At 36.1% G+C, this 14,870-nt stretch overlaps 1 protein-coding gene across 4 annotated transcripts in view; it reads right to left on the reverse strand.

The window, feature by feature from the left end:
• Positions 1-14,870, reverse strand: part of LOC136857857 (serine-rich adhesin for platelets) — a 101,367-nt gene that overhangs the window by 78,088 nt on the left and 8,409 nt on the right. For all 4 annotated transcript variants that reach the window (XM_068225332.1, XM_068225334.1, XM_068225333.1 and 1 more), the window contains exons 8-9: positions 5,805-6,017; positions 2,581-2,640 (exon numbers count right to left, since the gene is read on the reverse strand). In XM_068225332.1, the coding sequence (XP_068081433.1) occupies positions 2,581-2,640; positions 5,805-6,017 (273 nt within the window). The remainder of the gene's footprint in view (positions 1-2,580; positions 2,641-5,804; positions 6,018-14,870) is intronic.

Genomic DNA, 14,870 nt, shown 5'->3' on the forward strand with positions numbered 1-14,870 from the left:
TAAGGACAGAAATAGTTCACCCACTCTGGACAGCTTATCCGAGGATCACTGAACGAAGTACGGTGTAGGTGATTGCAAATATAACACATAACCTAATGAATTATATCAGATACACCATCATGCGTATTGCTTGGCTTTTGCGGCCGGGTCCGTTGACTCTCGTATCAGTCAGTCACTCATGTGGCTTCACGAGGCACAGTACTTGAATGGGGGTGATCAAAGAGGGTTGACGTAGTTCCAAGAACTTAAAAGAGGGGCGACGTTATTCCAAATGCTAAAAGGAATACGAAGTTACGCCAAGAGCTAAAGGAAACATGTCGTTATTCCAAGAGCTAAAAGAGAGATTAATTTGTTCAAAAAGCTCAGGAGGGAAGAAATTATTCCAAGTGCAAAAACAAAACATGTCATTGTAACAAGAGAAGGACGACATTGTACGAAGAGTTAAAAGAGAGATGTCGTTGTTCCAAATGCTAAAAGAAAGACGACGTGGTTACAAGAGCAGAAAGAGAGGTGGCGTTGTTCTAAGAACTAAAAGAAACATGACGTTGTTCTAAGAGTTAAAAGAGATGACGTACTTCCAAGAGCTGATAGAGCGGTTACGTAGTTGCAAGAGATATAACACTACATCAGGAGTTAGTGGCTATTACTCTTTGAAAGCGAGGAATAAACAATGTAGGCAACTTTGTTCTACATTAGAAAAGACTAATCCGAAGAAATTTAAAGATATGCAGGCATTGCTTCCTTTCATACCAAGTGAGTATCGTATCTTTTAAAAGTCGCTCGAGTGTTCAAATTGTCCCGTTACAGAAGATTCATCAGAATCACTGGACTAAAATGCTATAGGATAAAATGATCTAATGACATAAAAGTTTTTACTTTGTACAATATTTTGTTAATTATACAGTATTTCTAGTTTTTAAATTGAAAATGGCTAACAGACAATAATAATATTCATTAATTTATTCAGCAACCCAAATATGTATCCTCAAAGCTTGCGGCAACATAATAATATTTCAGAAGTTAATAAACACATCCAAAATATAGACTTAGAATTTCCCCAAGAAACAAACATTACGATCCAAGAACCGCATAAACTTGTTCCTAACACTACAATCTGTGTATAGTAGTCAGCAAAAAGTGTATGCACTAAACAGCGAACTGTCTGGATTTACACAAACTTTGTTTTTCTCTAGCTTAAAACAAAAAATGAGGGTTATCACTATATTGTCCCTACCCCTTCAATTGCCAGCTGCAAAAACTTACATTGTGGTTCACATAATGGAGTATCTTTTGACAGTTTGACAGTAAAATACACTGCAAGTCACTAAAATAGGATACGGTTTACCAGACGTGATTTCACGTATTGTTGTACATTAAGCAATGTTTATTAAAATTTTATTATTTCAGTGTTAGTCACAAATAACATGCTGTACACCCGAAAATATGGAATCAAATGCTGTACTGAAGTCAAACAGGTCCTGTTAACCTGTATCCACGGTTTGTTAAATTTTAGCCCATAGACGATGGTGCACCTACAACCATCCTTTAAGCAGATTAGTATGGATGAGTATGTCTATAGGTTACGAATAGATAAATCCTAAAAATCGAGACGAAGATGACACGGTTTTCCATGGAAGAAGGCACATTTTTCGATGTCTTATATGATTTGTTGTTGTACTAAATTGTTGTGGCAATTATGTTTTGAATGTATTGAAATCACTGGCTTCAGAATAATGTATAGTATCACTGACTCGAACGAATCTACTGTCGTTCTCGATGTCACACCACACCAGAACACTACTTGTTGGTACCAGCATGTCTGATAGGAAAACAATAAACTCGTCAAGAATCGTTCCATGAATTTTGCCCGACCAGAAGCACAATTCATGGTAAGTCAGTATTATGTCATTCGTCCCACTTTTCACGACGATCGGTTCTCCACTGTAGCTGGAGTGGCAGTGGTATCCAGTGGCAGTGTCGGTGTGCACATAGTCCAGAATGTAACATCAGAAATGAGGGAATGGGTAACTTCTGCCCTACCGCTGTTGATGGTCCTACTGGATCGGTCAAAGCCATCCTCCGTAGATGGCCTTCTTCTGTCGATGTGGTCTGCTGTTAATACGCAGATCTTTCTCTCCCTTCGTTGGATCTTTCCTCCCTCCTTTTCGCAGTGACTCTGTGTAAGCTAACACGTTGATCCCTGCACATCAAGCAATGTCTCTTTCGGGGGCGCTGGAATCCATCTATCGATAACCAACCTTCCTTTATGTGTTCAAGAAGAGGTGGCTGAGAACTTATAGACTATAATTGACCTTCCCACCGAGCAGTTCGTTTCGTTTCGAAGATAAACGAACAATGCTAGGTCAGTGACTCCGCTGTCTCGTTTTCGAAGACTCTCTAGACATCGTCAAACCACTCTGTAATGTTAGTTTATCTTCCAATATTTTTACAATCATCAGTAAGTTACTCACTCTAGAACGTAGACAAAGGGAATGAAAATAAAATGTGGAAAAAATTCTTAATAATCCATGTTGTGACCAAATAATACTCTTAAACTGTGTAGTAATCTTGATTACTTACTTGATGTTGTATGCTCTGTTGGTTCGCTCGTATCAGTAGAGTCACGGGTTGTTCCGTATTCTGAAACAACATAGGAAGTTCATAACGTGACGAATTTTATAACATTGCTTCGTTAGAGACTCAGTTTTGACAATAAATATCAAACATAAAAACCGAACAATCTATTCTGCCTCAGAATCAACAGTTTTGTACACCACGTTACCTGCCCAGACATTTAGGCAAAGGTGGGAGGGAGAAGTGTAGATAAGGTTAATATTAATTAGCCAAAATGTAATCACCTTATTTCCATATGCTTTCGCAGTCTATTTCATCTCCTGTAGATTGTATGGTGCCGGTAATACCACTGGTTGTTCTGTTTTCTATATAACTATATAAGTTTAAGATCCTCAGTCAAAACTAAAAGCCACTAATCAATCAACGTTCGTTGACTATATCTTCATATCATACCTATTTTATAGTTAACCATAAATGCTCTATTTATCCGTTTCCTGTTCAGAGTGTTAAAAATGCCATGTCCTATACCTAACTGTATACGGAATATTAAGTCTTTATTTTCGCTTGAACTCACCGTTATGCTTGTTATTATTTGATGTGATCAATTTACATTTAAATGGTATAATATTGCGTCAAAAGTAGTGATATCTAACGATCGTTTTTCCAAGAAATACACCGCTTTCCAGCAGCATCACTTCTCTCTTTATTATCACCACCTCTGCCAGCTGTTGAATAATAGTTTACTGTATATACCACAGAACAAGTCACACTTTCCATACACTATACTGACAAGGGAACGTTATGAAAGTGTAAGTTTAGTTTGCAGTTCAGACGAAGACCATTTGAAAGAGTTTATAAAACATACATTGCCAAGAATATTCACTAGTTTCCAGGATAATTGATTTAAAGATGGAGGTACACATACTTTGCGTACCGATATGGATCGACACGTTTACTGGATACAGCTGAAATGTAGTGAGTGAAGCAGAATGTGATTTATACATAAACAATCCTTCCTCTGTACACAGCAAAGAAACAACGTAGGATTTTAATAAGTGACATGATACAGTCGAAACAAAAGTCTACAGGTGTAAAGAAATGACATGGTTCTTCCTGTAGGAAATCAGATTTTAAAAGAAATAACATCCGCTTCACATTCATCAAGTACTAAAGTGTTTACCTTCACAAGTTTAATTTCAATTTATTTCAATTTCGTTTTGATTTCTTCGAACATTACTAAGTCTGGGTAAGTTGGTTCTACGTTCGAATTTCCACCCACACTCCTTCACTAATAACTTTACAACACTGTCAGAATAGACGTCTCTCTTACATACAACAGCACATTCTAACATAAATTTAGCATCGGTAGATTTATTATTCTAAAATGTATATCCTGTGCACCATTTGGACATGTCAAACAAACATATCCACTTTGTCGATACATTCCAAAGAACATTTTTATGTACTAAATTTTATAGAGCGAATGCGAAACAAAACTGTTAGTTTAGGAACTTACAATGAAAATTATATTATTGTATCTATATCTCGAAAACATTATATTCTTTGCTCTCATAATTGTAGGGGTGTAGACTCTTTACTTTGATCTAGGAATTTATAAGATTATGTTGATTCTTACTAAATGTGGTCAAGGAATATTAGCCGTAAAGTACCGTAGCTGGATTAAGTTCACCTCTTGTAGTGGAACAAATATTTATTGAGCTTGTTTTGCATATCGGATTGCCTAAACAGAAGAAGCCAGTGCCGGTAAATTTACTAGCACGTTGAGGAAGTAATTTTCATGGTAAAACAAAAATCTACACTTTAAATTTAAAATAGAGCGTGTTTCATGGCAAACACCCATCATTTCAGAGTGCATTAAGAGATTTTATTATTATTATTATTATTATTATTATTATTCATATTATTATTATTATTATTATTATTATTTTTATTATTATTATTATTATTATTATTATTATTATTATTATTATTATTATTATTATTATTATTATTATTATTATTATTATTATTACTGCGAAATCCAGGTCACCAACGAAAAATTATAATTATTTAAGGGTTGAAACTATTACGACTAGTATTAGTATTCCAAGTTTTATTTTTTTTAAAGAAGTTTAAAAATCCTATTCGTAGATAAAAAGACACTGCATTTTATAATTTGTTTAGATTGAACTTTTTTTCACTTAAATGCTTTCACATTTATTATCAGAAAAATCAAGACAATAATTGCCATCTTCTGTTCTTCCTCGCTGTAGTACGAAGTATTATGCTTTATACTGAATGCCTCACCTTCTTACAGGACAACAAATTGTATGAGGAGATTGGTAATTACGGTGTTGTTTAATTGTTACAGGCTCCATGTTCGATAGTTCCTATCCAAGCACTTCTTGTCAAAAGTTGTTCTTTTCCAACCCGTTGGAAATTACGGTATGTTTCTAAGGCAAATATATCTCATTGAACTCCAATTATTTAACAAACGTCCTCATTCATCTGAGAATTTTAATCCTGCTTCTGGCAGTATGAAAGGAGACCGTTCATCCAATTTGTATGCCACTCCAACACACGTACGCTGAACAGCACCCGTAAATCATGTTAAGTCACAGAAAATTAATTTTAAACGTCACTGAGTCTGATTATGTAACGATAATAGGTAAAGAAAAGCAATTAGTTCAACAACCTCTCAAATAATTCGGAAAATTACGAATATTTTTTTAATTAAGATACTATATTACATCATAAAATAGTGATATTTTACATTAAATGCATATTCATATCTCGGTAACATGTGTATATTTTAAGTAGATAGTGATAGAATTCGTCTCAGTTATAAATTACGTTGGGGAAATTGACGACCATAAGGAAAGGTGTATAATTGAGAAAATGTTAAATACGTCACCTGAGGTTTTAAAAGCGATATGACTATTCTAGTCACCATAAAAACAATATAATCAATCCGAAAATGTGCTGAATCGAGTTCTTTAGATTTTCAGTAGAAAAAATATTTCGTTAAGTGTAGAGTGTTCAGTATTTTCTAAAGTATCATATGCGTATTCTCTACAATGACTCACGACAACTGTGGATTTCTTTATTTACCACTGCACCGAAATATTCTGTTGAACATGTTGGAAACTGCCACGAGAAAGTCTATACTTCTAGGAACATAAGTAAATACTCTATGTTACCGAATATGATAATGTCAGCGTTGTACTCACTCTCCTTGATGTAGATCACTGTTGAAGTGAAAATTTCCCAGCTCTGGAACAAGAAGTACAGTGAGCTACCTTCTTCACTCGTGGATGAAATTGAAGTGGCGGTGTTGCGGCTTTCTTCTCCCACAACCACGGGTATGATAATGTTTCCTGAACTCCGAATCAATCTCGCTTCACCTGAACCATCAGTCGAGCTCTCAGTGCCAGAAATGAGAACTGTAAGAATAATAATCACATTAAATATCTAAGACCCATTTAATTTGCATACGATTGATACTGCGTTTGTTCTTCTAATATCAACCGTAATGTAGCGTAACGTAAGCTGTTTTCGATGGTGTTGGTAAGAAGCATGATGATGCATGAAGGACAATAACATGTACTATATAACAAGGTTATTTTCTTCACAGATAAGGATATAATGAATTAAAGATCAGAAATGTACACACGAGCGTGCTTACAATTTGAGGGAAAAGTGATATAATACAGTTATCTATAGCTCAAGGATTTAGGCCTAGTACGACTTTCAAATCAAACACATTACGGAAAATCTAGGTTGCACTTCTTATTTGAATACAGATCTATAATCATAGTTGAAGATTAACTGGAGAGACGCTGTAAATTACTGTATGAAATATTGATCTGTGAATTAAGAATGTGAATTGAAATAAATAATCATTGACCTTAAATACACTGGGAACAATCGTTTTTTTTATCTTAACAACGTTCTTGAACACAATGTGTTATTTCATCTTCACAAGATAATTTATATGCGCTTAAAATAACAAAATTATACACTTTTGAACATAAAAGACGCTAATCACCGTGTAACAATAATTAAATTCAATTCAATGATTCCGTTCTCTCCCCAACTGACAACATTTCATTCACCCTCAAAGGTCGTCTACTTTAACCACACAACCTACTGCCCTATGACGTCGAGCTTGTTCCACTCCTGCAATGAGGACCACAAAAGTTCCATCGAGACTGACGGTGTTGTACTATGTTACTTACCAATCAAAGTTCGGCGTCCACTGAGCCGTATGTCTGAGTAAGAGCGGTCAAGAACATTGGCTATGTCACTTCCTTCGCTGGGAGAATACTGGACGTCATCCACTCTCTGAATAAATCCAGAACTTCCATATTCCGCTAAAGGTACGACGTTGTCAGCAGTGCCACTGTAAGTTGTCAGTCCAAAGTAGGAAATCCTGGAGCTGAAAGAAAAAAGTTGCCTTTGACACTAAACTGGATATAATATACATGCAGTGCTTAAGAACATTAAGTACCGGTAATTAATGTCTGCCGTAGAGTGCTGTAATCTTCTTAGAAAAGGGCAGAAGGTTTTACAAATTTAGTAAAGCAGTGTTTACTCAAATGTTTTAATGATTATCCACTCCAAACAACTTATTTGTCTCTTTAGGTGAATTATTCTCAGTGTACAAAGAGATGTTGTGCATATTGGAAGTAATAATAATCTATATATGTATGTATATTAAATGCAAATGTAAGGTAAATGATACTCACAAGATAACCTCAGTGATGACTTTGATGAAATACAACTCCGTGCGATAAAACGTAGCTTCTCCAACATTCTGAGAAGAGTCAACTATGAAGAGCACTTGTTCGTAGCCTGCTTCGGTATGGTTCAAAATATTCAGGAATTCGTCACTAACTTTTTGAACGCCATCTAGGAAAGAAGTTGCTTAATATTATTATTTACTTACTATAGATCCAATACAATTTCATAGTTCATTAGAGATTTTCGTCTATATTATCAAGTTTCGCTGTGTCAAACCAGTAGTTTTCAAGTAGTTCAACAAGTGAAACTGAGAAAAGTACCATCGAAAGATATGATGTACCGCAAAATTTGATTATGCAGTGTGAAACACTACTTGACAGAATATATTTTGACTCACTACTTTTACAAAAAAGGCCTCTAATAAATTTTTTTTTACATAAATGTATGTAGGAACTAGGTGTTATCCGAAAATGTGTGACGAAGTGTTATTCAGCAACCGTGCAAGTTATGTCTTATGGCTCCCGGTCATTTGAAATTAACAAACCGTTAATTGATGGCCATGATATGCTTTCATTTCATTCCATTTTGCACAAGGATACTTATAATTGCTTGTCAGGGCATCTTGAACGCTACCACTTTACATTCTATAAGATATCGGGAGAAGAACTTAGTGATTTTTGACTAGTTTCAAGTTGTTTATTATGGTCATGCTACTTGTAATTTATAACAATCTTGGGGTCTACCTTAGAGTAGGTGAATCTATAAATAAATATAGTAAATGTTAGGCTATCAGGAACACAATTTCAAGAATGATCATGTACAAGATAAAGAATGTAAACACTCCAACATTCCATTTTATACGGTTTCTCGTTGAGGCCACCAACTGTAAGCTGCGTGTATTTGGATTTGACAATGACATCAAGCTGTGGCGTTTTGGTTACAAAGATGATTGGTTGTTAGTTTCATTGGTTTGGTTCAGTGTCAGACCTCAGTCTACAAAACACATCTAACAAGCCTTTTCCTGCGATAGAATACTGATTGTAGCCATCTTCCCGTCGCAATGACTCTGCACAGCTACGCGAGTTAGGGGAGAACATGAAAACTACCGCTGTTGTATCATCCGTCGTACAGTATCTTCAACAAGTTGTCCAAAAGGTCAATACGATAAACAGAGGGCAAATAGCAAAGATTTATATGGAATATAAACTGTTTATCATAAGCGATGTAGTTTTGCATCACTACAAACTCATGTAGTTTCCTTAATTCCAAGTCTATGATATATATACTAAACTGATACAAGAATTTGCACATCGCTTATTATCCACAATTTTGCTAGATTACTTTAGTATTCTCTAACACGTACTAGTTATTTACCTGAATTTTCTCCTGAAGTCGGTGAAGTAGTACCAGTTATACCAGTGGTCGCTCCAGACCCTGTAACAATGCACAGTATTTAAGATTATAATACAACAAATACTATTATTGTTAGGTACAAAACATAGATCAGGTTAACTATATTACACTAATATCGGCTACAATTAGAAAAGCAAAATTAAGCTGCGATATAGTGTTTGTTTTCTGAATACGTGTACTTTGTGCAGTACTTCATGAATTAGTTAGTTTATCAGTGCCCTAAGACCATAGTGCTACTTAATATTCAGTGAATACCTTGACAGCATTTGGCTAGAAGAAGAATTATGTAACACACCAAATAATATTCGATGCCGTTCGAAGTACAGTACAGGCAAGCAAGCTCTAATTATTTAAAGAATTGCCAGTTTGTCAGTGACCTACGTCCTCAGTGCCACAGAATATTCAGTGAGTGCAATGACCATATTCGCTTGAAAAGAACATTGGGTAATATACCAAATAATGTTCTAGTGTTTCCTGTTGTTCATTACAATCAAGCAAGCTATAATTATGTACGTGCAACGTTTATAAAGATTTACTGGTAGACGATTGTTTAACGGCACCCATATTCCTAGCATGCTCCAGATATTTTGTATGGGTGACGAATCGTTTGATTTTGCAAGACAAGATGATTTACGTGGTTCTAAATAAATGAATTCACGTTTTTCCGTTGCCGAGTGCATCCTTACATTGTCTCCAAATGAAGGCCTGCTCTTATCAAAGTTCCCTTGCCAATCTGTCATCTTACTATCTTATACTATTGAACCCTTGAACTTACCATTCCATCGTTGGTCGGCCACAGCTGCTACAGTAGAGCAATATAGAACTCTTAAATCATGGGTCGTTGCGGGAAGAAATTCGGTCACGATCTTAACCAAACGATGGGGTTCAGAAGAGAGCCTAACTACTTGAAATGAGGAGCAAATATGTGCTTACTAACTTTTATTAAATTCTAAATGGCACGGCAACATTGTTATTTTAATATAAATCCTTGAAAAAAATTATAAATCATTTATTATTGAATGTTTCAAACGCAGTCACATTGCATAGCGTTGCTTGATTTCTCACAGTATCGACGAGTTGCTTCGGAGAAAGTAATAAATTAGTGGACAGCGAAACTGAAAAACTGAAAAAGGAAAGACCTGAAAACCGGGCACCTATTACTCCAAACGAGAACTGAGAATTAATCCACACGATCCGTGGAAAATCTGACTTTCAACAAGTAGAACGCCTGATTTCCTCTCCATTAAGGTTATCCACCAGTCGAATACCCTTACGGATACGGAACACCCGCCGAATGGACCCTTAATCGAACCAAACTGACTATCAGTTGCTTTGGATAGGTTGCGAAATATTATGGGAAAGCATGGTGTTCACTACGAGTTAACAGCATCATTCACAATTGAAATAAAATTCCACCATGTATTTGTCATTCATGACACCCTTAAGTGATAAAATAATCCCGATGCTAAATGTGCATCACCCAAACAACTGTTCGGAAGGAACCAACAACAACATGATCCGCGAGGATCTTACGTTACGTCGTTCTGAAGGAACAAAACTGCGAAATGCAGGAAACACTTATTCATCACGCATTTAGAAGAAGTGCCAAACACTGAAGTTAATTAAAAAGTGGTAAATCGCTTGAAAAGTATTATTATCAAACCGATTTTCAGGTTAGAAATGGTTACGTTACGCTTAATATAATTACCAGTTCACATTGAAAAATACAACAACTTTAAGGAATTCTTTCCTTTGAAAACAATGACTACCATTACAGATCCATCTACTTATTGTTTGTCCCAACACACTACCTATAAAGTGATCACTTAATCGAATTCAACTACGTATATAAACGAAAGAACCACGAATCGAAACCACATTCGCAGCTCAAGTCTTACACTAATATATTGAGTTTCAATATGCACACTATCAAACGAAACGGACGTCAGAACGACAAAACAATTAAGTCCGTAAAATAAAATAAAATATCGAAGTCATTTAAAACTCAGCACGCATGGAGAATTACAGTAAAATATTTAATCACCATCAGGTCGATAACCAATATTTGGGCAACTCTCATTCGCCGATAACGGTCCCGTATCTTAGGGAACCTTCCAGCTGTTGGAGCTGCGCACAAGTTGGCCTCATTATTACCGATCTAACCCTCTTCATATTTCATATTTTACTGTAGATGCTACCTTCGTCTTATCATCAATATACTCCAAGGATAACATGTGACGTCCTAAATCTATGGTCGGGCGTAAAATGGGTCATATTATGCATCCCCTAGCATATCAGGTGAACTAATAATTTCAACCAAACTCTGACATTTCAATTGTAACCTGGTCAGACTAATAACACACAACGGAACAACGTCTCTTACTATTAAATGAATGCTAGTCGGAAAATGTAGTAAGTCTCTATCTCGTTACAAAACGTGAGCTCGAAAATAAATATACGTGACGAACAATTCTCCAACTCAAACACGATCTCAGCATCCGCAATGAAGTTTTTGGGAAGCAATAATAGTTCCCAACACACGTCTACCATTTAAGTGGATGTTGTCCAACAATAATATTCATCACTACCGCGTTGGAAACTCTCAAATCGCCTACCGTCAATTCCAAATATTTATATCTATGACTATCCAGTGGAACGAAATTCAATACAACACCGACCGTGTATTCTAAATGCTCTTTTATCCTTGAGGTCACATTATCTTAATGTTTTGACTTTTACTACCAAGACTTTTAATCTTTACTAGAATCGTTTTCACTTGGGATCCTACTAGAAATCTACGGTGCCTCACACAGTAGTCGTCTCAAATTTCGGATTGTTAGCGGAATACACTACAGCCTGTCACAATACAGCCTGTCTCGCAAATCCTTCCTCGGCAAACATAGCCTGTCTCAAACTCACTCTCCTCGCCTTATCCCAGCGGTATTACTTAAAATCCAGGCTCCCATTCACCTTCAGTATTCCTATCACCCTCATCTCCACATATATAAATTCTTCGCTCTCAATCCATTTCTCTTATATTTCCAAGACCCTTTTCATATCTCAATCCTCTGGTGAAAACAATAACCATTATAAAATACACCTCTTTATTTTACTGTTACTACAACTTTTGGACCTCGAGAATACAAGAACACGCCGCTATTTTCCGTATCATTGACATACACGATGTCGCAAAATTTTACTTCCCATGAATAAAACATAACTCTGTCGAATTTCACTGGAATTATCTAAATGCCTGCGATCCTTGTAAAACATATACTGGTTAAATGCACTTTTAACATAGGAATTTTTTTATCCCGCGGTAGACATTATTATTATTATTATTATTATTATTATTATTATTATTATTATTATTATTATTATTATTATCGACAAAAACTTCTGAATTCAAATGATACTTGAAATGTAAGACATTCGCCACGATTACTTTACCATTATCGCTTTCGTAATTTTCCTCACTTTGGACAATATCTCATAAAACATTAACACCAGATTTAAACGTCGCATTTTACAGTTTCTTGACGTGAAATTTACAAAACTAAAATTTTCACACGCTGACCAAATTATAACACTTTTCGCCTGATAATTACAAATATTAACCCGACAATCATCTTGAAAAATTGGTCGGGATAAACAATAAAATCTAACTAAAACATAATACAAATATAGACAGACCTGCAAGTGACGTCATCTCCAGTATTCTGGCTACATTTTCGCCAGCTGACCTCGTGCTTTAGCCGCACATTGGTACAAAGAACATCATCTTCTCCAACATATCAATCTTACAAACACTGCCTTTTCACACGTTATTAAATTACAACACAAATCACGCACTTTCCTCGTTATAACTTGTACAACAAACCTCCCTCGTTCTGCAGTCAACTGCGACTGTCTACCTTCTTTCCAGAGTGTGTCACCCTAACACAACAGGTGTTCAACAGATAACGAAATCAGAACTATCTGACTAGCTTCCCAACTCTCTTAACACTTTCAAAAACACATGAGGTGGCACAATAAAATCTGCTACGTACTTTAACAGACGCATATGCTTCCATAGTTTGTCGGCAAAAGTTCAGAAAAATTTCTATCACCTTCCCTTTCTAACAGAAGATGTGGATCTCAGCTACGAACAATTACTAAGTTACTTGTAGATCAATCTCGTACAATTTTCTGCGGGCGACGGACGTAAGCTTCCGCTGCTTCAAAAACCAGATCGACACTGAGAAATATGCAGTGGGGGGTTCCTTTCATAGTCTTACGAGTGACGCTACACACACCACTAAGTTTGATTGCGTAATCTGCTAATTTCGCGTCCAATAGACCGATTTTCATAAAACTTGTTCCAGATTTCCGGACAGACTTGTGATTTATCTTGATGTTAATCTCATAATTTTACCACACTCGCAACAGGTGAAATAAATTATTTCTGCCCGGGCGTTTCGCGGGTTTCTTCATCCATTCACCTTGGCACGTGGAGCTAGTCCTCGGATCTGACGCTGATTTGTAGTTAGGCTTAACTGCATTTATGTTTTACCCTGGTGGTTCTGTCTTCACGTAGCGTTTAAGAATAATTTAAATTATTTCTTTATTTACTGTGTTGCCAAAATCTCTCGTTACAAAGAATTCCGTGAATTTGAAGAATTATTATGTGCTCGAAGTCCGCCGAGGTGTCACGGTATTTCACGAGCTTACCGCGGGTAAGATCGTTCCCACGCGACTGCGAGACTCTGGAAGCGCAACATGGCTGCTCTCAAAAGTAAAGTAGCTTGTTATTTCAAATAAATATTGAGAAAAATGAAAATACATTTTTCTCATTGTAGAATTATGGGTTCACTATATATAAAAATGTAGGTGTGTGTGTGTGTGTGTGTAAAAGACAAATCTCTTCCTAAACTACTGGAGCAATTTAAACCAAACTTGTTACAGTTATGACTTATTATCTGGAGACGAGCATTGTGGGGGTAAGCCATCCATAGCATCGATCGTTTTGGGGGATCATGGGGGTTAGGTATAAAAATCATCGAAAATAGTGTCGAATCGATAGTTTTCGCGGTCCGTGAGATGAATAGTGCCACTCCTGCTTTTTAAAGTCAGAGTTCAACTCCCTTTTTGGTGGGGGTGGGTGAGGGGGGATTTAGAAGATAAATATTAATTGAAAATACTGACGATTCCGTAGGTTTGGGGGTCGCCGAAATGATGGTAACACTCCCAGTATCCTAAAATTCAATGTTTATCCCCATTTATTTATAAGGAGGGGGAGTTAGATATTAAAATAATCGAAAATAGTGTCGAATCCATATTTTTCTGGCTCTATGAGAAGAATAGTAACATTCCGGAATTTCAAAGTACAAGTTCAGCCCCATTTGGCATAGGGGGTGAGAAAGGGTAAAAAAGAGATCCAATATGAGCGGCATAATGCACGTATATACAGTACGTTCCAGCGTGGCTATCAACCAAAACGTTTACAAGTGAAGTAGGAAATGGGGCCTGCAGTTGAAGGAAAATTTCCAATTCCTTTGTGAATTGAAGTAGACAAGTGAACCTGCCGTTATCATCACAAATCCGCAACTCGCACTTAACATTGGAAACAGCGCCTGTGGAACGCCTTATGCTGTTTCTCGGATAATGCTAGGAGAGATGCAATTTTAAAAAACTTATTCACTTTATGTACAGTAATTTACTTCGATATCCGTAAACTATGTAGAATTCCATAGTGAGGCACGGGTACATTTGCTTGTTATATCATAACGTAGAGATAATATTTTATGCTAAATCTATATTCATAACGTGTATTTTTAAGGTGCACAGTGATAGAATTAACCTTATTTGTAAATTACATTGTAGAAATTTACGATCATAAGGAGAGGTGTATAATTGCAGAAATGTTACATACGTCAGGTGAGGTTTTAAAATGTTATGACAATTCTAGTCTCAATTGAAATATGTTTATCATGTATACAAATGTGTGCTGAGTTGAGTTCTTTTAGATTGATAGTAGAAGAATGTTTCAGAGTTTTACGTGCAGTGTTTTCAGTATTTTCTTAAGTATCATATGCGTCTTATCTACAATGACTCACGACTTGCGTGGACTTTCTTTATTTACCACTCCAGCAAAATATTCT

Source organism: Anabrus simplex, chromosome 1, assembly GCF_040414725.1.
Source record: "Anabrus simplex isolate iqAnaSimp1 chromosome 1, ASM4041472v1, whole genome shotgun sequence".
NCBI lineage: Eukaryota > Metazoa > Arthropoda > Insecta > Orthoptera > Tettigoniidae > Anabrus > Anabrus simplex.